At 43.5% G+C, this 27,698-nt stretch overlaps 1 protein-coding gene across 1 annotated transcript in view; it reads right to left on the bottom strand.

Moving 5' to 3' along the window:
• Positions 1-688: 688 nt before the first annotated feature.
• The window catches only part of LOC124120195, a 37,098-nt gene continuing 10,088 nt past the window's right edge, over positions 689-27,698 (bottom strand). Inside the window, exons 5-13 of the mRNA XM_046482957.2 lie at positions 20,597-20,742; positions 13,653-13,761; positions 11,826-11,938; positions 10,484-10,712; positions 8,713-9,285; positions 8,448-8,601; positions 3,897-3,974; positions 3,602-3,658; positions 689-947 (exon numbers count right to left, since the gene is read on the bottom strand). Coding sequence (XP_046338913.2) covers positions 854-947; positions 3,602-3,658; positions 3,897-3,974; positions 8,448-8,601; positions 8,713-9,285; positions 10,484-10,712; positions 11,826-11,938; positions 13,653-13,761; positions 20,597-20,742 — 1,553 coding nt within the window. The 3' untranslated portion in view covers positions 689-853. The remainder of the gene's footprint in view (positions 948-3,601; positions 3,659-3,896; positions 3,975-8,447; positions 8,602-8,712; positions 9,286-10,483; positions 10,713-11,825; positions 11,939-13,652; positions 13,762-20,596; positions 20,743-27,698) is intronic.

A 27,698-nucleotide genomic window follows, 5' to 3' on the forward strand; every position in this document is an offset into this window, starting at 1 on the left:
CCTGGTATTTTAACGCTGGAATGATATGCTCTGTTCCAAGCACTGGCATCTTAACGTTTGGGCGATATGCTCTGATCCAGGTACTGGCATCTTCACACGTGGGTGCTATGCTCTGTTGCAAACACCGGCATCTTAACGCTTGGGTGATATGCTCTGTTCCAAGCATTGGCATCTTAACGCTTGGGTGCTATGCTCTGTTGCAAGCACCGGCATCTTAACGCTTGGGTGATATGCTCTGTTCCAAGCATTGGCATCTTAACGCTTGGGTGCTATGCTCTGTTGCAAGCACCGGCATCTTAACGCTTGGGTGATATGCTCTGTTCCAAGCATTGGCATCTTAACGCTTGGGGGATATGCTCTGTTGCAAGCACCGGCATCTTAACGCTTGGGGGATATGCTCTGTTTCAAGCACTGGCACCTCGATCAGTAAAGGCCATGGCTCTAAGATGTAAAGATCTATATATGGAATGCTACGTTTCTATGTTACATTTAACACTCGATATCCCACCTTTCCACTGTCTCGCTGTGCAAAGTAAGGTTTCATTAACTCAAACAGATCCCGGAAATTGAAAATGGCTGAAGTTGTTAAAATATTTATCTGGCGCCCGAGATGATAAGTCTGTGCTTTGGCATAGTGTTGTGAAATCACGGAACTCACTGGTGTCTCTGTAACCACCACCTTCATATTGTTACCTCTGTCCGACTCTCAACAGCCATAGTAATGTATCATTCTGTGATGTTTCCAGTAAACACGATTGGCGTCTGACACAACGTCACAAGATGCAGGTATACATGGCAGGGTAGACTGATGATAACAGCACCAACACATCAGTAGTTCCGATATTGAGCAGTATTAGCACGGGCTGCCGTCCTCGCTGTCTACTGTCTTAGGAAACCTCCGTTCATAAAGCGGGTTATAGAACGAGACCTCTTCTGAGTTGAACTCACTACAAAACCAAGACATACAGCATTATCATGTGTAATTGAAGACAAATAACATAGTCATTTGTACTTGAAGACAAAGAACGCTACTCTATGTAAATGAAGACAGATTACGTACATGTGTGTAATTGAAGGCAAAAAACGTAAATTACACAGTGTACTTGAAGATAAAAAACGCTACTCTGTACATGCGTGCAATTAAAGACAACAAACGTTCACATGTGTATGTGAAGACAAAATACGTTACTCAGTGCAATTGAACACAAATACCGCTACTCAGTGCAATTGAACACAAATACCGTTACTCAGTGTAACTGAAGACAAATACCGTTACTCAGTGTCATTGAACAAAATATCATTACTCAGTGCAATTGAACACAAATACCGTTACTCAGTGCAATTGAAAACAAATACCGTTACTCAGTGTAACTGAAGACAAATACCGTTACTCAGTGTAACTGAAGACAAATACCGTTATTCAGTGTAACTGAAGACAAATACCGTTACTCAGAGCAATTGAAGACAAATACCGTTACTCAGTGTAACTGAAGACAAATACTGTTACTCAGTGTAACTGGAGACAAATAACGTACATATGTCTAATTGAGGACACATAGTGTTACTCTGCCATTGTGTAACTGACAAAAAGCTGCAACTGACGTTGTTCGGGGAACCCATTTTATTCCAAACGCCAACAGGTAAGGGCCTTAGGTGCACCAATGCATCACTCTGACAGTTTACAAGGAATAACAGAATGTCTGGGGATTAGACGACAAATGAACTCATTTACATGCGTGCACTTTGAAAGAACTCGTCATTGCATGAAACTCAACATCACAATATTGCCATTCAGTGGGAAAGCCACCTTACCAGCAATCCACACATATGCAACACACGATCACATTATCCATGGAACATCAAACGTATTTCCATAGCCGGTGTAACATCGTATGTACTAAAAACTCTACAACTAGTTCAGCTTGTCGGGTTAATATATTGCACTGTGATATTTCCGATGTACTGAGCTGGACCTGAATGTCGATGAGCTCAGTGTTAGAAGCAGCAACAGCAGCTAACACTCCCACTGCGACCAAGGTACGAGCGGATACATATATGTGTGTCTCACCGCCACTGCAGCACCGCCATGAATAAGGAAAGTAGTGCGACGTCTGTGTGCACCTTGATGTTTGTGGATACGCAATATACATCTGACAAACATTACTTTACCAATCAATGTAGCCCATGTAACCCGTGTCATATGGGTCTATCAGCCTCTCAGTGACATAAACATGCCCTCACGAATATACTCTCTACCCACGGTATGTCATGCATGTATATACTCTCTACCCAAGATATGGCATGCATGTATAAACTCTACCAACGATATGTCATGCATGTATATACTACCAACGGTATGTCATGCAAAGTTTATACTCTTTCCACGATATGTCATGCAGGTATATACTCTCTACCCACGATATTTCATGCATGTATATACTCTACCCACGATATGCCCTGCATGTATATACTCTCTACCCACGATATGTCATGCATGTATATACTCTCTACCCACGGTATGTCATGCATGTATATACTCTACCCACGATATGCCCTGCATGTAACATACTCTCTACCCACGATATGTCATGCATGTATATACTCTCTACCCACGATATGTCATGCATGTATATACTCTACCCACGATATGCCCTGCATGTATATACTCTCTACCCACGGTATGTCATGCATGTATATACTCTACCCACGATATGCCCTGCATGTATATACTCTACCCACGATATGCCCTGCATGTATATACTCTACCCACGATATGTCATGCATGTATATACTCTACCCACGATATGCCCTGCATGTATATACTCTACCCACGATATGCCCTGCATGTATATACTCTCTACCCACGGTATGTCATGCATGTATATACTCTACCCACGATATGCCCTGCATGTATATACTCTCTACCCACGGTATGTCATGCATGTATATACTCTACCCACGATATGCCCTGCATGTAACATACTCTCTACCCACGATATGCCCTGCATGTATATACTCTACCCTCGATATGCCCTGCATGTATATACTCTACCCTCGATATGTCATGCATGTATATACTCTACCCACGATATGCCCTGCATGTATATACTCTACCCTCGATATGCCCTGCATGTATATACTCTACCCACGATATGCCCTGCATGTAACATACTCTCTACCCACGATATGTCATGCATGTATATACTCTCTACCCACGGTATGTCATGCATGTATATACTCTACCCTCGATATGTCATGCATGTATATACTCTACCCTCGATATGCCCTGCATGTATATACTCTACCCTCGATATGTCATGCATGTATATACTCTACCCACGATATGCCCTGCATGTATATACTCTCTACCCACGGTATGTCATGCATGTATATACTCTACCCACGATATGCCCTGCATGTATATACTCTACCCACGATATGCCCTGCATGTATATACTCTCTACCCACGATACGCCGTGCATATATATACTCTTTACCCACGGTATGTAATCCATACTTAAATCCAACATTCTCTTCACACGGTATGTGGTTGTATTTGTGTCCAATGATCCCCGTGACTGGGCGCGCGTGTTGTACTCACCTGGCACACGCGGGACTCTCCTGGGTCTCGCTGTCCTCGCACTGGGCGTTCAGCATACTGAAGTTAGAGTAGATAGGTTTCAGTAGGTTATTTCTGGAGTGAGTGCGTGAATATTTCTTCATGTCGCACCAGTGATGCGGCACCGGTCTACGGACATCTGTACAAGGGCAATGTACTGATTGTGTGAATAATGGAAACATTTAGAACTGTCAGCTGCCCTAACTGGTTTGTCAACCAGCCGTCTGAACATACCACGCAGCGTAAAAAGGAAATATGGAATTTTAAAATATCTTACTTGTCTTTCTCATACAAAGAGAGGTTCACCTCGGTGAAGGCATAGTTGGGGACATTGCGGCGCTTGGGCAGTCTTCGCCTGAAACAAGGAACACTTTATATAACATGATGTCTGCATACCCTGAAACAAAGTGGGATCAGCACAGCTGTCTGCAGTCTCACTAGGTGGCCATGGGATGTGTTGCAGTAGCGCCTCACACATCATCCAAGTGCTCCTAACATTGTGCCAACTCTGACAATGTACGCATAGTGCCTGATGGTGTATACGAATTTAGCGATGTCGTGCGTCAAATGTTCATAAACCTTATGTAAATTTAGAACATGCGCTACAATGAGCCCCGGGCGTTAGACCTTGACTATAATTCAAACTGTATTGAATCACATGCATGGCCTGGGCAGCAGCGACACTACATCCTCTGCTTATCCTGCTCACAGTTTCAAGTTTTAGTTGAGTTTTACTCCCCTGATGCTGTTCTGAGACACACGATGGTGTAACCAATGTTAACAACGTAGTTTCATTATATCCCGCTGTTACGCGCATGGTTAAATAGAGGCAGCACTTTGCTCCACGTCTGGTATTGGAGAAAGAAAGCCGACTTTTCTTGATCTATGTGTTCGATATGCACGACTGCTAATTGCATATAAAACGAAGTGGGTTAGATGGCAGACACAATAGTGATGCTGCTTGACAAATGATTTATATAGTTTAGATGAGCATTCGATAATTAATCTATTCCACACTATCTGTTATTGATCGCCAGGACTCGCTGGACTGAATCTCCATGTTCATCACACACTGGTCATCGGAGCTGTCCAAGGCTACACAAATCTTGAAGGTACAATAACACCTACTTCCACTTGAGACTTGTCTATATTTAACTTAAATCAATAATTTGAAAACTGCCAGTGTACAGGGCTGATTATATGAGTAGTGTTCTGTATATTGTTAAAGGCTGAGATAGTGCAGGCGACTGAGGGGAGGTAGCCCTCTCTTATTAGGTTAAAGCGGCGGCGGCCAGTGACAGGGTAATGAGGTGCTGCGCGCTCCGCCAGCCTGCTATCTCCCATAGGGAAACGATAAATAGCCCGGTAATTGCCTGAGTAGGTTTCTTATCACACACCATTTCAACATCAATGTATCACAATGCTTCCGAAAACAGCATCGTAAGAAAAAGAAAGCCGATAGTTTGATAAATAAAATGAAATACAGTGTGGCATATTGTATGAAATATTGGATTTTGTTGCTCCAGCTTATCCAGCTTAAAGCACCGTGATGCCCCTGATACACGAGAAACACGAGGCAATGCGACTTCCCCCGGCGGCCCCGCGACAACCTCCTACCCACGCTTGGAGTAATTGTACAGACAGAGTGCTGAGAGGCTGATACGGTGACATGTCTTTGGGAAATAGAATGTAGCAGTCTGAAGCCGACAACAGGCTACACACACGACGGAATTATATGACGCCATGTATATAGCGGTAAGATTGAGATGACCTTAAAGTAGGTCACCTGGACACGGGGCACAGACGTGCACTTCTTGCTTTCTTTTGTCAACTATAACACTAACAGAGACATCAAACACTAGTACAAGATATACGGTTCTTGGTGGAGTTTCAAACAGATCTGAAGTAATTATTCTGGAATTTTAAAATCGATAAATATATATACTGAACAACAAAAGTTCCTGTGATATTGAATAAGATTTAATGCAAAATTATGTTTATTACCAAATCTGAAACAATTCGGTTTGCAACTGTTTACAGATAAAAGACTCCTGTAAGTGTTCAAATGGTTTAATTTGCCATACTGACTTCAGAAAATGCGTGATTTCATAAAAAACATGAACATGCCAAAATGTCAATTTACAAATCAATAGCGTGCGTGTCCATCTCTGGTTTTATGCAGCCCCTAACCCCGGTACCTCTAGATGCAAGCGTAGCGTTTTATTGTATACTTTAGTGTACGTTGCTGTTGTTTAGTACACTTCAGTGTTCATGTTGTTCAGTACTCTTCATTGTTGCTGTTGTACACTTTAGTATTGCTGGCTGTTGTATAGTCCACTTAAGTGTTGATGTTATATAGTACATTTGGTGTTGCTGTTGTTTAGTACACTTAAGTGTTCATGTTGGTGAGTACATTTCAGTGTTGCTGTTGTTAAGTGCACTTTAGTGTTGCTGTTGTTTTCCACACTTAAGTGTTGTTGTTATTTAGTACAGTTGCGTGTTGCTGTTGTTTAGTACACTTTAGTGTTGCTGTTGTTAAGTACACTTTAGTGTTGCAGATGTTAAGTACACTTTAGTGTTGCTGTTGTTTAGTACACTTTAGTGTTGCTGTTGTTTAGTACACTTTAGTGTTGCTGTTTAGTGCACTTTTGTGTTGCTGTTGTTAAGCACACTTCACTGTTGCTGATGTTTAGTACACTTTAGTGTTGCTGTTGTTTAGTACACTTTAGTGTTTCTGTTGTTTAGTATACTTCATTGTTGCGGTTGTTTATTACACTTTAGTGTTGCTGTTGTTTAGTACACTGTAGTGTTGTGTTGTTTAGTACACTTTAGTACTATTGTTGCTGTTGTTTAGAACACTTTACCGTTGCTGTTGTTTAGAACACTTTAGTGTTGCTGTTGTTTAGAACTCTTTAGTGTTGCTACTGTCTGGAACACTTTAGTGTTGCTGTTGTTTAGAACACTTAAGTGTTGTTGTTATTTAGTACAGTTGCGTGTTGCTGTTGTTTAGTACACTTAAGTGTTGCTGTTGATTAGTACACTTTAGTGATGCTGTTGATTAGTACACTTTAGTGTTGCTGTTGTTTAGTACACTGTAGTGTTGTGTTGTTTAGTACACTTTAGTACTAGTGTTGCTGTTGTTTAGAACACTTTACCGTTGCTGTTGTTTAGAACACTTTAGTGTTGCTGTTGTTTAGAACTCTTTAGTGTTGCTGCTGTCTGGAACACTTTAGTGTTGCTGTTGTTTAGAACACTTAAGTGTTGTTGTTATTTAGTACAGTTGCGTGTTGCTGTTGTTTAGTACACTTTAGTGTTGCTGTGGTTTAGTACACTTTAGTGTTGCTGTTGTTTAGAATACTTTAGTGTTGCTGCTGTTTAGTACACTTTAGTGTTGCTGTTGTTTAGAATACGTTAGTGTTGCTGCTGTTAAGTACACTTTAGTCTTGCTGTTATATAACAATCGTGCATGCTTCTGCATATTACTCTTAGTACGGCATCTGTATACTTTTTGAAGTTGAAATCCAATTTCTCTATATCGGGTAAGTGAAATGTGATCAATGCTGAAGTAACTTTGGTGGATTCCTATCTCATTGTTGTTGAGCAAGGTTACGAAGCTGACAAACCAAAAACATGATTCGAACCCACGATCATGATATACATGCACGCCTAAGGAAGATACTTCTGCGCAGCGAACTGCGGCGCATTAGGCAGCTGGACCGCCACATATCAAATTAGTATGATTGAGTTAAATACACCTTATCCCTTTCTATATACATTTCATAAATAGCGCCCAGTCTTATCGGTGTATCAAAGGACGCAGAGAACATGGTGATGGCCTCGTGAGCTGTGTGTCAGCCTGTGTCAGTATGGCCACTACTGTGCTTCTGGTGGCCACAGTGTTGGCGAATTCCTTGCACAGTCCGGGAACACACAACAAGAAAATAAACATGAACAATAACTGTCCCGGACGAGGGCCGAAAGTCAAACAACAATTGATTACGAAAAGGGGAACAGTATAATTAATGTGGAAAAAGTCTCTTACTCGAGACTACATGCTTACATAAATACACGAGTATTGTGTTACGCCCCAAAGCTATTCTTTAAAATTGATTAACACTATTTACACGAGTGATAAAATGTACCATTTAGCCGTCCTAACGATGACTTGCGCTGTTAACGAAAATCATCGATGCATATTCCAGAAAGGTTTGTGAATTGTGTTGTTTGTTCTTCACACACAACCTTAAGAACTATCGATCGCGTCTCCTGTCTGCACCAATACTTTCGCCCGAGTCTCACGTGGTATATGCGCTCAAAGTCTGTACTGTCATGTATTTTGTGTGGTACAGGTGTTGAGATAAGCATTGGCTTAATTACCAATTCCGTTTAATCTTCATTGTGAAAAATAATATGTAGAAAATAGCATGCAGCGTGTTTACAGCTGTTTGCATATTGAGCATTGTTTATCGCGAACAGTATGTAGCGTTTTTACAGCAGACTGCTTAATGAATATTGTTTATCGCGAACAGTATGTAGCATGTTTTCAGCAGACTGCCCAATGAATATTGTTTATCGCGAACAGTATGTAGCGTGTTAAAATGGAAAAATTTGTGCTGTGAGCCTTGTGTGGATTGGGAAGTTATTCCGATATTACTTTGGCTTATGATTGCGGAGTTTAGATAATTATAAATATGACGCCTCTTATGGTCAATACCGATCGCAACTGAGTCGAAACTGTTGAAATAATTAAACATGCCGGCAATGAAGACGCACATTAGCTGTAATCAGTTAGATATGGAGGGAGTGTCGAAATGATGCTATAACTTACTTGTAATATCTACAGACAACGACAAGGACGACGATGACGATGATGAGCATGACAAAGAGCGAGGTGACCAGTGTCCACATGATGTAGAGGTACTGATTGTCTTCAGCTGGACTCTCGGCATCCATAACGCCTACCAGAACTCCACCGTCCTCACCTGCAAAACAGCATGCACAGATCACTGACACTTATGTACAGACATAAGACAGTTATACAATTCATAAATGTTTACACCAAGCAACAGCCTAAACTCATGGGATGTTCAAACCTTGACGTCCTTGTACATCACGCGTGGTGGTCATATTTGTGGCACTGGTCAAACTGTGTTCACTGTTAGAGAAGTCGTACGTTGGTTCCAAAAAATCAGCCGTCAGTGCACTCTGAAGAGAGGAGTCGTTGAGTTCTGGGTGTTCCTGATGTACCTTCACTCCGAGCCGAACTGCCGTTGTTGGCACTATACTGGGAGAGCTGGTCACTTTGTACAGGAATTTATAGGTTGCATGGAACCCAGTTCTTTCCTTGGAAGAGTCGGAATGGAACTTGACTAGCAATGTATTGTAGCGTGATGTGATGGAGGAGGGGGCCTCGGACCCACACAGGATGCTGAGGCGCGCGGCAGCAGGGGATTCCCCGTCGTACACTTCCACGCTGTCGTAATGTTCATTACATCGACCCAACCCATATTTGGGGAAGTCTACGTTAGTGAAGTGGAGAAACACCCTGGCGTCAGGAGGTGCTGTGATTGTCCATACACATGTCTGGTCGGCCGCATACTGCTGGGGCCATCCAGGCGACGCAAACTCACCAAAGTCGGTTGTCAGAAGGGCATGGCAGGGCCAGTCTGGAACAGTGTCACGGTTACATATTAGGTAACCATTTAACAAACCCCAACTTTACAAAAATAGCGTCCCCGGTGGACTACCGAAATATAAATAGCCAGGGCAAAACGTAAAGCTGCATACAATAAAGCAAAAAGGGATCAATCCACATTCCCTCAGGCAAGGCTAAATAAAAACAAAACGATAATAACAGTAATAAAAGAAACTTAAGGGAATCTAAATACCAAAACTCAACGATAGAAAAACACCTTAAACAAATAGTAAAAAGACACAAAGCCTCAACATGCCACCAAAACAAACTAACGGACTCCACACTGGTCACATAGACCTAAACAGCCATAAGCACAAAATTAAAAAGCCTCTTACAGGCCACTACCCCCACTGTCCCACAGTTAAGGACATAAACCACCTTATATTCCACTCCAATGTACACCGCAACAAACTCTAAGTGAAATAGGAACTCACATCACCACAACTCCTCACTAAATCCTCCAACTATTACCACCTCGGCAATTACCTAATCAAAACCAAATTAAACGGTAGGATCTGATAAAAACAAACAAAAGTAACCAAACATCACACTTTCATATCAGTTTGGTCAGCTACGTTTAGGCCCATGTTCCCAAATAACCCCATTACTCTAGTGTAATCATCATCATCATCATCATCATCATCATCATCATCATCATACACATTAGGGATACCCGCAATTATATCAGGAACGTTCAGAAAAATACAAGTAGTTCCAAAGTCTCATGACACAGGTTCGTATCAATAAATTTCGGATTCTACACCTCAGATGGATAGAAAACACTTTTATTGTAATAAACATTTTTTTATGGCAGTATTGCACACCATTAAGTAAAATCTCTGGGCATTTGAATTTTCCTTTTGGGCTTTTTACTTGAAGATAACATTGGTTAAGTGCATGTGCAAGCATTGTTAAACTCCTTGCATGGGTGTCCAGCTATTCCTCTGTTTGACTGATGACATTGGGTAAATGTGATTATTACTTCTGCAGAGTCACACAGAGAATCAGCATTCAAGCATTCAAAGTAAGTCATATAACCATATTGGTTAAGGTCTTTGTTAAATAAACGGTGGATAAAAGAAGGAAAGGATGACAAAATAAGAGAGAAACACAAATTTGGACAGAATCAGTTTCTTTTTGCAGGTAACAGAAACACCCCATTTCAATACCTGTCTCATAGAAGACTCTGAATCCCTGTGCATCGTGCTGCCCATTGGTGACCAGCTGAATGGTGATGTTGTTGGACTGACTTACGTAGGAACCAATATTCTGATCAGCACAGAAGCGCACGGGCCCATGTGACGTCATCTCCATAACCATCAGTTTGTCATTGACTTCATCACACGGGTTGTGCGTCTTGCGTCCGAGGACCAAATGAGTGAAAGTAAACTTGACTACCTAAAATGACAAACATGCCAATATATTCCACATTGATGTGACCCATAAAACGAAGCATCAAAGGCAATGGAAAGGGAAAAGAACCAGTTTTGAGAACACAATCACTCACTCTACAGCTCCTGCATAAAAAAGGGTATTTATTGTAAAGATCATTTTGAATACATTAAATAATTATTAACTGTTAAACAATGTCCTGTAAAACTCCACAGTACTAGTGACAGACACTTGTCGGCCTACGTACCTTAATATGGGGTACATTGATCTGTCAGAACACCCCAGTACTGGCGACCAGACAGTTGTTTGTCAACCTACCTTGTGTTGGCATACATTGACCTGCCAAGAGAAACCCCAATACTGGCGACCAGACAGTTGTATGACGGCCTACCTTGTGTTGGCATACACTGTCCTGCTAGGAGAACACCCCAGTACTGGCGACCAGACAGTTGTTTGTCAACCTACCTTGTGTTGGGGTACATTGACCTGTAGAAGAACACCCCAGTACTTGCGACCAGACAGTTGTTTGTCAACCTACCATGTGTTGGGGAACACTGACCTGCTAGGAGAACACCCCCGTACTGGCGACCAGACAGTTGTTTATCGACCTACCTTGTGTTGGCATATATTGACCTGCTAGGAGAACACCCCAGTACTGGCGACCAGACAGTTGTTTGTCAACCTACCTTGTGTTGGGGTACATTGATCTGCCAGAACACCCTTTACCCGCGACCAGACAGTTGTTTGTCAACTCACTTGTGTTGGGGTACATTGATCTGCCAGAACACCCCAGTACTTGCGACCAGACAGTTGTTTGTGAACCTACCTTGTGTTGGGGTACATTGATCTGCCAGAACACCCCAGTACTAGCGACCAGACAGTTGTTTGTCAACTTACCTTGTGTTGAGGTACATTGATGTGTCAGGAGAACACCCCAGTACTAGCGACTAGATAGCTGTTTGTCAACCTACCTTGTGTTGGAATACATTGACCTGCTAGGAGAACACCCCAGTACTGGCGACCAGACAGTTGTTTGTCAACCTACCTTGTGTTGGCATACATTGACCTGCTAGGAGAACACCCCAGTACTGGCGACCAGACAGCTGTTTGTCAACCTACCTTGTGTTGGGGTACATTGACGTGCCAGGAGCAGTTCAGGTGATGGGCATATTTCCGGGGCCAGTTTGGGCTTGCGAAGTTGCCAGTTGCAGTAGTCATCACACCGCCACAATCTGGGAGCACATAGTAAAATGTTATGAGCAACTACACACGCAAAGAGTAATAGGTTGGGGCTGTTGCCGGTATTACAAATGAATAATAATCATTATACGATGAGGTCAAATGGGCTATCCGCTTCCGCTATCCACCAGACGATGACGACAGTCTCGCAGATAGTGACTGATTTTAAGTGACACATGAGGTTTCAGTCATATCTGCGTAAACATCTTACAGCTACAATGGATAGAATTATCATAAAAATGCCCAAATGTTATCAGAAATCTTTAACTTGATAGCAGCCAGCGTTTCCCTAACGACGGGCTCCTGTCTATTCTATTGTTATGTGACGTCACTGGCGTCACGTTTCTTGTTTGTGACGCCATCCTATATAATGTTCTGTGACGTTGCTATTTGTAAAACAACGACTTTCATTGTGTGTTTTTTAATACAGCCACACAATTTCCACTGTTGTTTGTTGTTTTGTTCATTTGGGGGATTAACTACACATTCTATCCATTTAGCCATAATATCGGTAACGTGTTTTTCAGGCCTTTTCATTTGCAGAAGTTCTGCTCCTTCGTCGGGCAGTTAATGGCAGACCTCGGGCTTCTGCAGATGATAACGCCCTGATAAATACGTTCTATTGTCAATCCCACAACGCGCGATTACACTCCATGTAATGAAAGGGCGGGATGGTACGTGTGTTCATACTGTGTAACCAATAGCCATTGTCTGTTTGAATTAATTCTGTATTTGGATATTTGATGTCTTCTAACTAAAATACTCCAGTGGCACATGCTGAGACTTCCAGCAAGTATGTGTTCTTTACATTAGAGGCATTGCCGTTGTACTTTATCCTCAGCTGTTCGAAAGTATTGAATATATAGCGATGGGTGGTACGTTATTGATTAATATCTTTAGCTTCATCTAAGGTGATCTTCAGCCTACACATAATAAGTACAAGCATCTCCTGATCGCCTGCCTCCTGTTGACTGACTCCTGCAGTATAGACGGTAGTTCCTGCGACACTTCAATACAAACGTACCGGCTAACGTTACAAAGTATGTATTATGTTTCTACACACAACGATGTTGTGTTTCCTAGCAACTAGTAGATTGAGAATATAACGTAGGTATTATTACCCGCCTCCTCCTTGATCCTGTAACTAATATAGAACAACGTACAGTAATTGCTTAATTATCCAGCAGAGTTTGCAGCAGACATAAAAAGACGAACAAGCAAAGAGCGTACTGTGGAGTGTTTGATCATTGAGAGCCACAGAGAGAGAGCTTGTTACTGATAGAGCTGTTCTCGTGCCATGTGCAGCGGAGATGAGGAACAAGAGTATACCAGATATTGCAGGCATACCATTTACATGGTGTCGATCACGATCGCAAAACCGTGCACACTGCTTTGTTTCTTTTGGAACACGGACACGAATACACTGGTAAACTGAAAACATACACTTTGAAGTACTTGAAACACAATAATCCAGAACGACTTTCGTCGAATAGGCATATATCAGGAACTTAAATACTTCACCAGACGTCTCCAAAACTGCACCCTGCCATACACGGCGGATGAAGTCTTGTGAGGGCGTCTCTGTCGCTAGATCTATTTTCTGTAGACACTATGAAGCAGGGCGTCTTACAGTTATGCGATATATTTCTGATATGAACAGCATAATGTTCCCTCATAAGCGTTTGCCTTAGACAGTGGGTAACATACCTAGAAATGGTTTCATCTCGAAATGATGAACTTGGGTAGCTCCTTGGTCGTACAGGCCTCCTACATCACTTCCGGTCTTGGAACTCAGCATGCAGGTGGCATCCTGTATCTAGAACACAGATAGCACATGGCCTGCAGTTACCACCCCAGCCACTTCACCCTCATCCTGCATCTAGAACACAGATAGTACATGGCCTGCAAGTTACCAACCAAGCCACTTCACCCCTCATCCTGCATCTAGAACACAGATAGTACATGGCCTGCAGTTACCACCCCACCCACTTCACCCCTCATCCTGCATCTAGAACACGGATAGTATGGCCTGCAGTTACCATCCCAGCCACTTCACCCCTCATCCTGTATCTAGAACACATATAGTACATTGCCTGCAGTTACCACCCTAGCCACTTCACCCCTCATCCTGCATCTAGAACACATATAGTACATGGCCTGCAGGTACCACCCCACCCACTTCACCCCTCATCCTGCATCTAGAACACGGATAGTACATGGCCTGCAGTTACCACCCCAGCCACTTCACTCCTCATCCTGCATCTAGAACACATATAGTACATGGTCTGCAGTTACCACCCCAGCCACTTCACTCCTCATCCTGCATCTAGAACACATATAGTACATTGTCTGCAGTTACCACCCCACCCACTTCACCCCTCATCCTGCATCTAGAACACGGATAGCACATGGTCTGCAGTTACCACCCTAGCCATTTCACTCCTCATCCTGCATCTAGAACACATATAGTACATTGCCTGCAGTTACCACCCCACCCACTTCACCCCTCATCCTGCATATAGAACACAGATAGTACATTGCCTGCAGTTACCACCCCACCCACCTCACCCCTCATCCTGCATCTAGAACACATATAGTACATGGTCTGCAGTTACCACCCCAGCCACTTCACCCCCCATCCTGCATCTAGAACACATATAGTACATGGTCTGCAGTTACCACCCCAGCCACTTCACTCCTCATCCTGCATCTAGAACACATATAGTACATGGCCTGCAGTTACCACCCCACCCACTTCACCCCTCATCCTGCATCTAGAACACGGATAGTACATGGCCTTGAGGTGAACCAAGTGTTCGATAGAACGGACATGGTGTAGGCGTGGGCCACAAAAGAGTAATACTGCACTGCTAAACATGGCTGTAACAGTCGGTGTGAAGACTATAGTGCGCATAACAATGTGTTTAAAGCTTGAGGCGGTTATTACAGTGGGGTTAAAGACTGCTGGGGGTATTGCAGAGGTTTAAAAGACTGTTGTGCGTATTAGAGTGCATTTAAAGAGTGGTGTGGGTATTACAGTGCATTTAAAGAGTGGTGTGGGTATTACAGTGCATTTAAAGAGTAGTGTGGGTATTAGGGAGGGTTTAAAGAGAGTTGTGAATATTACAGTGAGTGTAAAGACTGTTGTAGGTATAAGACTGGATTTGAAAGCTGTTGTGTTTATTGTATTGGATTTAAAGTGTGTTGTGGATATCATAGTGTATATAAAGACTGTTGTGTGTCTATTGTTACACATGTTTTGGGTGTTACACATGAGCATGTTGAAGGAATGTTTTGGGTGTTACACATGAGCATGTTGAAGGAATGTTTTGGGTATTACACATGAGCATGTTGAAGGAATGTTTTGGGTGTTACACATGAGCATGTTGAAGGAATGTTTTAAGCGAAATTCTGCTTCCCATTCATGTTGAAAAATTGATACTCATAATGTATACGAAGAGTCGGCAGAAAGATACTATTAGTATTGAGAACTTAACTCTGCTGTACTTAATATTGCAATCATGCCAATGTATCTCCAAATAAGGAAATAATACTGAACTGAGTCCCGGCGACAGAAATCACACAATTCATTTTCCTCGTTCAGGGATCAACTACTCCCATCTAAAAACATGACCAATGTGATCATAATCTCCGCTATAGGAAATTAAAAATCTTATTTTACACAAATGTGCCCTACATTTCCGGCATGAAAAGGCGGGTCTGAGGCGTCCTTGTTTGCAACAACATAAACGCTCAATCAGTCGATCGCTTAGACTTGTCGTCCCGCTGGGAATATCGATCACTGAAAGATCAATGAGTAATGAGCCTAACAAGGCGAATAAGCCTCTTGTCCGTCAACCCCCATCACGCCTGCCCAACTGACAGACACTTGCATGTGTACACTCCTCATGCGTACTCACAAGAACATGTGTACGTGTACATGCGCCATTTCCTGCCCACACCGACACACGCATGGATCTGTACACCCACAACACATGCTTACATTAACACACACGTGCACCAACCAGTCCTGTCCACACTGATACACCCGTTCACCTACACCACACTCCTGCCGACACTGACACACCCGTTCACCTACACCACACTCCTGCCGACACTGACACACCCGTTCACCTACACCCACAATACTGTCCACACTGATACACCCGTTCACGTACACCAACAATACTGTCCACACTGATACACCCGTTCACGTACACCCACAATACTGTCCACACTGATACACCCGTTCACGTACACCCACAATACTGTCCACACTGATACACCCGTTCACGTACACCCACAATACTGTCCACACTGATACACCCGTTCACCTACATTTGTACACCCACCTCTCCTGCCCACAGTTGATACTTCCTTTCAAGCGTACACCCGGCTCACCAATGATCCATCTATACATTGGTTACACCGCCTGAGATTTGCATGCAAATGATATGCGAGGAAAATAAGTAAAACTATGTGTATTCAAATATTGAGTACTTTTCCATTCTGCAAACCAGACCCCTTTGTCCTTGTTTTGTCAACCATCAATAATCGGTATTCACCTACTCTGCTACAGAAAACTCAAAACCTTCACTGATTAAAAATCAAAGCATGGTAATGACTTGGCTGTGGAGAAATATCGATCCCGCCGTCTCTCAGTGAGTGTCACTTCCGCACATCCGGTGTAATTCTCACCTGCCTTCCTCACCTGCGGCGTTGAGTCGCTATATTGATCTCTACCCCAACAGCCAACCCTCCTTCCCCACCGTCCCATCAACTTCTCCCCATCCAATCCCACACACTGCCTCCCCGCCAGACTCGGCTACAGATGTCGGTATAGTTATGCAGCGTGTCTGATTTACTCCTGCATATGTCACTCATAGATCCATTTCTTGCAGTGCTTGGTTATCGTCAGTTGACTTATATTTCAGTTTTGTTTGTGTGTTTGCTGTTTAACACCACACTCAGCAATATTCTAGCTATATGACGGCGGTCTGTAAATAATCGAGTCTGTACCAACAATCCAGTGATTGATGTCATGGGCATCGATCCAATTGGGATACGATGACATGCATCATATTTTAGTAGACTGATATCTTCATGTTGACTGATTATTTAGTAGTCTGATATATGTGTTGTTGACTGATCGTGATATCTTATGTTGGTTGATATATTTATGTTGACAGAAATATTGATTCTAGTCAATATATTTATGTCGACTAATATATTCATGTTAGTTAATATATTAAGATTGATTAATATGTTTATGCTAGTTATAATATTCATGTTCACTGATATATTCATGTTGATTGATACAATTTCATTTACTGATATTCTTAAGTTGGTTTATATCATTTTTTTACTACTATCTTCAGTCAACATCTGATATCATGAGATAATGTATGAATGGAGGTGATTGTCTTTGACATGTCATGCTCATTGTAATGTACAACTCAGGAAACTCACCCCCATCTCAATGTCTCCCATTCCCAGCCCCTCACCTCTATATCTCCCCTTCCCAACCGACCCTTCAATATCGCCCCTTCCCCACCCTCACCTCTATATAACCCATTTCGCACCCCACCTTTATATATCCCACTCCTTACCCCTCACCTCTATATCTCCCCTTCCCCACCCACACCTCTATATCTCCCATTTCGCACCCCACCTTTATATATCTCACTCCCCAACCATCACCTCTATATCCCGCATTCCCCATCCGCACCTCTGTAATTCCCATTCCCATCCTCACCTCTGTAACTCCCCTTCCCCTTCCTCACCTCTATATCTCCCATTCCCCATCCTCACCTCTGTAACTCCCATTCCCCTTTCTCACTTCTATATCTACCATTCCCCACCCTCACTTCAATATCTCCAATTCCCCACCCACACTTCTATAACACCCATTCCCCACCCTCACTTCTATAACACTCATTCCCCATCCTCACCTCTGTAACTCTCATTCCCCATTCTCACCTCCATATCTCCCACTCCCCACCCTCACTTCTATAACACCCACTCCCCCACCCTCACTTCTATATCTCCCATTCCCCACCCTCATCTCCATATCTCTAATTCCCCTTCCTCACCTCTATATCCCCCATTCCACTTCCTCACCTCTTTATGTCCCATTCCCCACCCTAGTCTCTATATCTCCCACTCTCCACCCTCACTTCCATTCCCCACCCTCAACATACATCTCCCATTCCCCATCCTCAGCTCTATATCTCCCACTCTCCACCCTCACTTCTATATCTCCCATTCCCCATCCTCACCTCTATATCTCCAATTCCCCATCCTCACCTCCATATCTCCCCTTCCCCACTCTCACCTCCATATCTCCCATTCCCCACCCTCACCTCCATATCTCTAATTCCCCTTCCTCACCTCTATATCCCCCATTCCCCTTCCTCACCTCTATATCCCCCATTCCCCTTCCTCACTTCTATATCTCCCATTCCCCACCCTAGTCTCTATATCTTCCATTCCCCACCCTCAACATACATCTCCCATTCCCCATCCTAAGCTCTATATCTCCCACTCTCCACCCTCACTTCTATATCTCCCATTCCCCATCCTCACCTCTATATCTCCAATTCCCCATCCTCACCTCCATATCTCCCCTTTCCCACTCTCACCTCCATATCTCCCATTCCCCACCCTCACCTTTATATCTCTTATACCCCTTCCTCACCTCAATATCTCCAATTCCCAACCCTCACAGCTATATCTCCAAAATCTCCATGCTCACCTCTATATCTCCAATAACCAACCCTCACCTCTATATCCCCAATTCCCGATCCTCACCTCTATATCTCCCCTTCCCCATCCTCACCTCAACATATCCCACTCCCCCATCCTCACCTCAATATCTCTCACTCCCCACCCTCACCTGTATATCTCCCATTCCCAATCATCACCTCCATATCTCCCCTTCCCGACTCTCACCTTCATATCTCCCATTCCCCGACCTAATCTCTATATCTCCCATTCCCAACCCTCAACATACATCTCCGATTCCCCATCCTCAGCTCTATATCTATATCTCCCACCTTCACTTCTATATCTCCCATTCCCCATCCTCACTTCTACATCTCTCATTCCCCATTCTCACCTAGAGATCTCCCACTCCCCATCCAAACGTCTGTAACTCCCACTCCCCACCCTCACTTCTATATCTCCCATTCCCCACTCTCACCTCCATATCTCCCATTCCCCACCCTCACCTCCATATCTCTAATTCCCCTTCCTCACCTCTATATCCCCCATTCCACTTCCTCAACTCTTTATGTCCCATTCCCCTCCCTAGTCTCTATATCTTCCATTCCCCACCCTCAACATACATCTCCCATTCCCCTTCCTCACCTCCATATCCCCCATTCCACTTCCTCAACTCTTTATGTCCCATTCCCCTCCCTAGTCTCTATATCTCCCACTCTCCACCCTCACTTCTATATCTCCAAATTCCCCATCCTCACCTCTATATCTCCAATTCCCCATCCTCACCTCCATATCTCCCCTTCCCCACTCTCACCTCCATATCTCCCATTCCCCACCCTCACCTCCAAATCTCTAATTCCCCTTCCTCACCTCTATATCCCCCATTCCCCATCCTCACCTCTCTATCTCCGACTCCCAACCCTCACTTATATATCTCCCATTCCCCACCCTCACCTCCAAATCTCTAATTCCCCTTCCTCACCTCTATATCCCCAATTCCCCATCCTCACCTCTCTATCTCCGACTCCCAACCCTCACTTCTATATCTCCCATTCCCCACTCTTACCTCTTTATCTCCCATTCCCCACCCTCACCTCCATATCTCCCCTTTCCCACCCTCACCTCTATATCTCCCCCTACCCCACCCTCGCTTCAATATATATCCCATTCCCCACCCTCACCTCTATATCTCCCGACCGCCTCCGTGGTTTAGTGGTAGAGCGTCCGCCCGGAGAGCGGAAGGTCCGGGGTTCGATCCCCGGCTGCGTCATACCAAATGACGTTAAAAGATGGTACTTGTTGTTACACTGTCTGGCGTTCGGCCTTAAGGTGATAAAACAAGGACTGGTCAGCTGCTGAGCTAGCACTATAAATCGGCATCAGTCCGGACTAGTACAAGCAGCCACACAAACACACACACGTACATGCACGTCGCTATATAAGTGCAATAATCTTTGCCGCGACGTTAAACCCCATTTCACCTCACCTCGACTCTATATCTCCCATTCCCCATCCTCACCTCCATATCTCCAATTCCCCACCCTCTCCTCTATATCTTTCCCACCCTCACCTCTACTTCTCCCATTCCCCACCTTCACCTCTACATATCCCATTCCGCACCCTCACCATGTATCTCCAATTCCCACTCCCACTATTATCATCAACCCCGCACCCTCCAGTGTATAAACCAACCAATCCGAACCCTCGCATATGTACCTCCCAATCTCAATGTGATCACTGATGTAACTCAACCCCTCACACCCTCACCTTGGTATTGCCCAGTCACCGCCATCACCCATGTCATCCATCCACCGTTACCTGTGTTTCTACAAGTCCCCACCCAAGCATGTCATTCTCCAAACAGAGTTTATATATCCATGATTTGTTATCAACTGTTCATTTCCATAGTTTGAGATAAGTAGTCCTACCTGATAGTCAAAGGATCGGCAAACGAACTTGGTCTCTTCGAGGCAGCTGCGTGCGCATCTGTTGGGTGTGACCCTCTCGAATGTCCGCTCGTTGTTGCCCAGGACAACGGCATATGGCGTAGGGTAGAAGTAATCCAGGTAGGGAGCTGCAATAATACACATGTACCTATGACATTGGTCATTTTTGCATGGGCTGGGATTAATTTGTGTGGAAATACTTCAAAAAATGGTGAAACGATGGAAAAAACGCAACACGACCATATGAGAGCCTGTCGATGAAAAACACCAACATGATTTGTACGTGCAACTTCACTTTTCAAATTTTCGTTTGCGTGCCATCACAATCTCATAGCTAGTTTACAGCGAAACATGCCCATCGGCCGACCTCAAACAGGAGAAACATCTTCAGCTGTAGCCAGTTTGTTTCCATGTACCACCAAGCACCATTACTGTGGAACCGTTATCAGACTCAGGACGATCCGGTCGACCACGTATCACTACGAGAGCACAGGACAGATTAATACGGCTACCTCACTTGCGTGAAAGAACCTCAACGGCCACCTCTACAACTACGGCAATACCAGGATTGCGTAGGATATCAGGCCTGGCAGTAAAGAACCATTTACGCGCTGAAGGTATTCGAGCTAGACGACCAGTTGGAGGTCAATGGTGTCAAGATCATAGAGTATGGCCACAACTGCGATGGAGATTTGATTCAGTGACGAGCCACGTTTTACGCTTAGCCGTGCGGATGATAGACGGCGTGTTTACAGGCGTCGCGGGGAACGTTATGCACGAAACTGCATACGTGGATAGATTTGGTGGTGGTAGTGTGTTGATGTGGGCAGCTATCTACTACACTGGTAGAACAGACTTGGTGCAAGTTCAGGGGAATTTAACGGCACAACGTTACACGAATGAGATTCTTTGATTGCACGTCCTTTCCATAAGGCAACAAGCGAAAGTCATTTTTTTTAAACAAGACAACGCCCAACCTCACACGGCAAGGCTGGTAACAGCTTTTTTAGGAATCACAGCATCCAAATCCTGTCATGGCCGTCCAGGTCTCCAGATTTAAATCCAATTGAAATTTACGGGATGCACTTGATCAATGACTTCGAGCACGTCAGCAACAACCACAGAACCTCCGACAGTTGACCCAAGCACTGCACAATTCGGGATTTGATTGCTTCCATGGGACGACGATGCGAGTCAGTTTTGGACTCGAATGGTTGTCCTACAAGATATTGAGAACAGATGACCTTCACCTTTAAAATCTACTGTTCCATGTATGCCATATGGAACCTGGTTCAATGACAATGATGTGTGTCAGTTTTAAACAATCTATTACCATCTGTTGATTCTTCATATGATAATATAAAATATACATCTAAACACACTTTTGCGTTTCTCGTTTTGCAGAGTATATATACGCAGACACATCGGATAGGGCAAATATACGTTCAAGAAAGAACATTTAGTGAGAGTATATATATATATATTTGTATACATCCAGTATTTGTTACAGCTACAGCAGGAATAATATACGCATTTGCTGAGAACTTGCGAACACCGTAATATTTCGCGCGACATTTCATGAATCTAATTCCGAAAATCAATCTTTTGCTGAAATTGGGAAATTGCTAGATAATATGAAGGTTTTCGTTGGTGGGAACCGATGACGGAACAGCCCGAAGGCTTGGCAATATGGCGGTGGCAAGCTGACTGTCAGACCGTACAGCAACACCGTCACGGACAGAACACGATGGTTAAACTCTGTAGCCATATTCCATGTCGGGCTATACACATATACGTTCGTGTCCGCCAAGCTGTATGTGTATTAGCCGAAACATTTTGAACAAGTAGGAGGAGAAAGGGCATATGTAGCAGGAGAAGGGGCACATGTAGCTGAATAAAGAGCGCATGTAGCAGGAGAAGGGGCACATGTAGCTGAATAAAGAGCGCATGTAGCAGGAGAAGGGGCACATGTAGCTGAATAAAGAGCGCATGTAGCAGGAGAAGGGGCACATGTAGCTGAATAAGGAGCGCATGTAGCAGGAGAAGGGGCGCATGTAGCAGGAGAAGGGGCACATGTAGCAGGAGAAGGGGCGCATGAAGCTGAATAAGGGGCGCATGTAGCTGAATAAGGGGCGCATGTAGCAGGAGAAGGGGCACATGTAGCAGGAGAAGGGGCGCATGAAGCTGAATAAGGGGCGCATGTAGCTGAATAAGGGGCGCATGTAGCAGGAGAAGGGACATATGTAGCAGGAGAAGGGGCGCATGAAGCTGAATAAGGGGCGCATGTAGCTGAATAAGGGGCGCATGTAACAGGAGAAGGGGCACATGTAGCAGGAGAAGGGGCGCATGAAGCTGAATAAGGGGCGCATGTAGCTGAATAAGGGGCGCATGTAGCAGGAGAAGGGGCACATGTAGCAGGAGAAGGGGCGCATGAAGCTGAATAAGGGGCGCATGTAGCTGAATAAGGGGCGCATGTAGCAGGATAAGGGCGCATAAAGCAGGAGAAGGGGCGCATGTAGCAGGAGAAGGGCGCATGTAGCTGGAGAAGGGACATATGTAGCAGGAGAAGGGAATCCGGTGACGGGAGAAGCGGGCACATATTAAGGGTAAAAGAGAAGAACGTAATAGAAGAAATCGTTGTAAGTGGAGAAGTGATATATTGTATTGAGGATGGGAAATATGTTACCGAAAAAAATATGTGTTACAAGAAAACAGGATATAAGTTACAGATAAATGTGGTTACGCCTTCATATCGTTTATCTGAAGAAGCGATGGAAACATTATTATTTTTGAATAGATGAAACAATGGTTGGAATTGAGGCTATGGCATATTCGAATTTCTCGACTGGGTGTTGTTCCTTGTCAATACATCCATGCCAATATTCCTCTGCTCTTACAGGTAACAGGTGGATGTAGTATTTTTGTCTACACAAATAACAACTTCACAGCTGTGTTAACATTCACATTGATCGACCTTTCACAAAATGATTAAACGATACGTTAAAGTTACTGATGTGTACGATTTTGTTATAATGGGCATTGAAATATCACATTCTACCAGAGGGTATGACACTTGAAGCATGAAGATGTGACATGTGCATCATATGGGACTCGTTTACTGTAGTTTAATATTCAACTGACAAATTAATTTGGCTTCATCTAAAATACCACTAGGCACAAACATGAAAACCAATAACGTTATTTATCAGAACCACATCAATCAATACATTTCTAGCATTCGCCAAGGTGGCATCTGAACATCTACACATGGATGACCTGATTCTACATCTACATATGGTTGACCTGATTTTACATCTACATATGTAGGACCTGATTCTACTTCATCTACAAATGTAGGACCTAATTCTACCTCAACGGATATAGGACCTGATTCTACATCTACCAATAAAGAACCTGATTCTACATCTACAGATGACCTGGTTCTACATCTACTCATTTAGGAGATGATTCTATCTCTACATATGGAGGACCTGGTTCTACATCTACCCATTTAGGACATGATTCTATCTCTACATATGGAGGACCTGATTTCTACCTCTACATATGGAGGACCTGATTCTACATCTACATATGGAGGACCTGATTTCTACCTCTACATATGGAGGACATGATTCTACGTCTACATATGGATGACCTGATTCTACATCTACAGACGTAGGACGTAATTCTTCATCTACATATGGATGACCTGATTCTACTACATATTCAAATGAAAGACCTAATTTTACATCTGCAGATGTAGGACGTAATTCTACATCTACATATGGATGACCTGATTCTACTACAAATACAAATGTAGGACCTAATTCTACCTCTGCAGATGTAGGACGTAATTCTACATCTACATATGGTTGACCTTATTCTACCTCTACGGATATAGGACCTGATTCTACATCTACCCATGTAGAACCTGATTCTATATCTACAGATGACCTGATTCCACATTTCCGAATGTAGGGCATGATGGAGCACGTATGGAGCAACTGATTTCTATCGCTACATATGGAGGACATGATTCTACATCTTCACATGGCGGACCTGATTCTACATCTACATATTGAGGACATTATTCTACATCTACACATGGAGGACATGAGTCTCCAGCTACAGATGGAAGACATGATTCTACATCTACACATTGAGGTCATGATTCTACATCTCACATGGAGGTCCTGATTCTACATCTACACATGGAGGACATGATTCTACCTCTACACATGGAGGACATGAGTCTACAGCTACAGATGGAGGACATGATTCTACATCTCACATGAAGGTCCTGATTCTACATCTACATATGGAGGTCCTAATTCTATATCTACATATAGAGGACATGATCCTACCTATACACATGGAGGGCATGATTCTACATCTACACATGGAGGACATGATTCTACATCTCACATGGAGGACATGATTCTACATCTACACATGGAGGACATGATTCTACATCTACACATGGAGGACATGATTCTACATCTACACATGGAGGACATGATTCTACATCTTCACATGGAGGACATGATTCTACATCTTCACATTGAGGTTCTAATATAGAGGACATGATTATACATCTAAACATGGAGGACATGTTTCTACATCTAAACATGGAGGACATGATTCTACATCTACATATGGAGGTCCTAATTCTACATCTACATATAGAGGACATGATCCTACCTCTTCACATGGAGGAGATGATTCTACATCTACAAATGGAGGATAAGAGTCTACATCCTCAAATGTAGGACATGATTCTACATCTTCACATGGAGGACATGATTCTATATCTCACACGAAGGTCTTGATTCTACATGTACATATGGAGGTCCTAATTCTACATCCTCATATAGAGGACATGATTCTACAAATACACCTGTAGGACATGAGTCTACATCTACACATGGAGGTACTGATTCTACATCTACACATGGAGGACATGATTCTACATCTACACATGGAGGACATGATTCTACATCTACACATGGAGGACATGATTCTATATCTTCACATGGAGGACATGATTCTACATCTACACATGGAGGACATGATTCTACATCTACACATGGAGGACATGATTCTATATCTTCACATGGAGGACATGATTCTACATCCACACATGGAGGTCCTAACTCTACATCTACATACAGAGGACATGATTCTACATCTACACATGGAACACGTGATTCTGTATCTACAGATGATGGTACTGATTTTGTATCTACACATCGAACACCTGATTCTACCTCTTATCAAGGAGTCTCTAATTTGACCTCCATATATTGACGATTTGATTCTACACGTGAAGGACCTGCTTTTATCACCAGGCATGTAGGACCTGATTCAACATGTTTGCATGGAGGACAGTCTTTGACAGTCACAACATGTAGCTCCTACACACAATGCAATTACTGAGTAGTCACTTGAACAACTAATTTGAGCACATTAACTCCACACACGGAGTGGATGTAACAGATGATGTCGGTCCCAATGAGATTAATGACAGAATTGGAATGTAGGCCGATCAATAGTTTAATTAGATAGACATTGGCGCTGTGAAGGCGACTAGTCACTACCTAATTACCATGGCCAGCGGCCCCGTGACTGCTCCGTGTCACTGCTGACCAACGTATACTCAGTATGCATATGGTTGTGAAACTTGGTTTCCCCATCTCCATCGTTACACTCCAAGGATAGCTGATCAACCAGAACAGTTACGTGAACCCATGATACAAGCTGACATACAAAAAATAACAATGAATTACTGTCTGCAGTAACGTATCTGTAAAGATATAATGACTAATGTCTATGTTGAATATCGTTGTGTTTAATTACCAGTGATTATGCATCTACCGTTTATGAATTGTATTATAGAAGTAGAATCGGGTACTTCCTGTGTATTTGTAAGATCAGGTCCTACATGTGTAGATGTACAGTCAGGTCATCCGCGTGTAGATGAAGAATCAGGTCCTACATGTGTAGATGTAGAATCAGGTCTTACATGTGAAGAGGTAGCATCGGGTTCTACATGTGCAGAGATAGAATCAGGTCATCCACGTGTACTGGTAGCATTAGGTCCTTCATATGTAGATGTAGAATTAGGTAATATAGGTGTAGATGTAGAATCGGGCCCTACATGTGTAGATGTAGAATCATGTCCTCCATGTGTATAGGTAGAATCAGGACCTCAACGTGAAGATGTAGACTCGTGTCGTCCATGTGTACATGTAGATTCATGTCTTCCATGCGTAGATGTAGAATCATGTCCCCCACGTGTAGATGTAGAATCATGTCCTCCATATGAAGATGTAGAATCAGGACCTCCATGTGTAGATGTAGAATCATGTCCTCCATATGAAGATGTAGAATCAGGACCTCCATGTGTAGATGTAGAATCATGTCCTCCATGTGAAGATGTAGAATCAAGGACCTCCATGTGTAGATGTAGACTCGGGTCATCCATGTGTAGATGTAGAATCATGTCCTACATGGATTCCAATATTAGGCTGGAAACCATCACGTGACGCTTCCTACATTAGGCGTAGAAACCACCACGTGATGCTTCCTACATCAGGCGTAGAAACCATCGCGTGATGCTTCCTATATCAGGCGTAGAAACCATCGCGTGATGCTTCCTATATCAGGCGTAGAAACAATCACGTGATGCTTCCTACATCAGGCGTAGAAACTGTCACGTGATGCTTCCTACATCAGGCGTAGAAACCATCACGTGATGCTTCCTACATCAGGCGTAGAAACTGTCACGTGATGCTTCCTACATCAGGCGTAGAAACCATCACGTGATGCTTCCTACATCAGGCGTAGAAACTGTCACGTGATGCTTCCTACATCAGGCGTAGAAACCATCACGTGATGCTTCCTACATCAGGCGTAGAAACTGCCACGTGATGCTTCCTACATCAGGCGTAGAAACTATCACGTGATGCTTCCTACATCAGGCGTAGAAACTGTCACGTGATGCTTCCTACATCAGGCGTAGAAACCATCACGTGATGCTTCCTACATCAGGCGTAGAAACTGTCACGTGATGCTTCCTACATCA

Source organism: Haliotis rufescens, unplaced genomic scaffold (genome assembly GCF_023055435.1).
Source record: "Haliotis rufescens isolate VD_foot unplaced genomic scaffold, xgHalRufe1.0.p SCAF_8, whole genome shotgun sequence".
NCBI classification, from domain to species: Eukaryota; Metazoa; Mollusca; class Gastropoda; order Lepetellida; family Haliotidae; genus Haliotis; species Haliotis rufescens.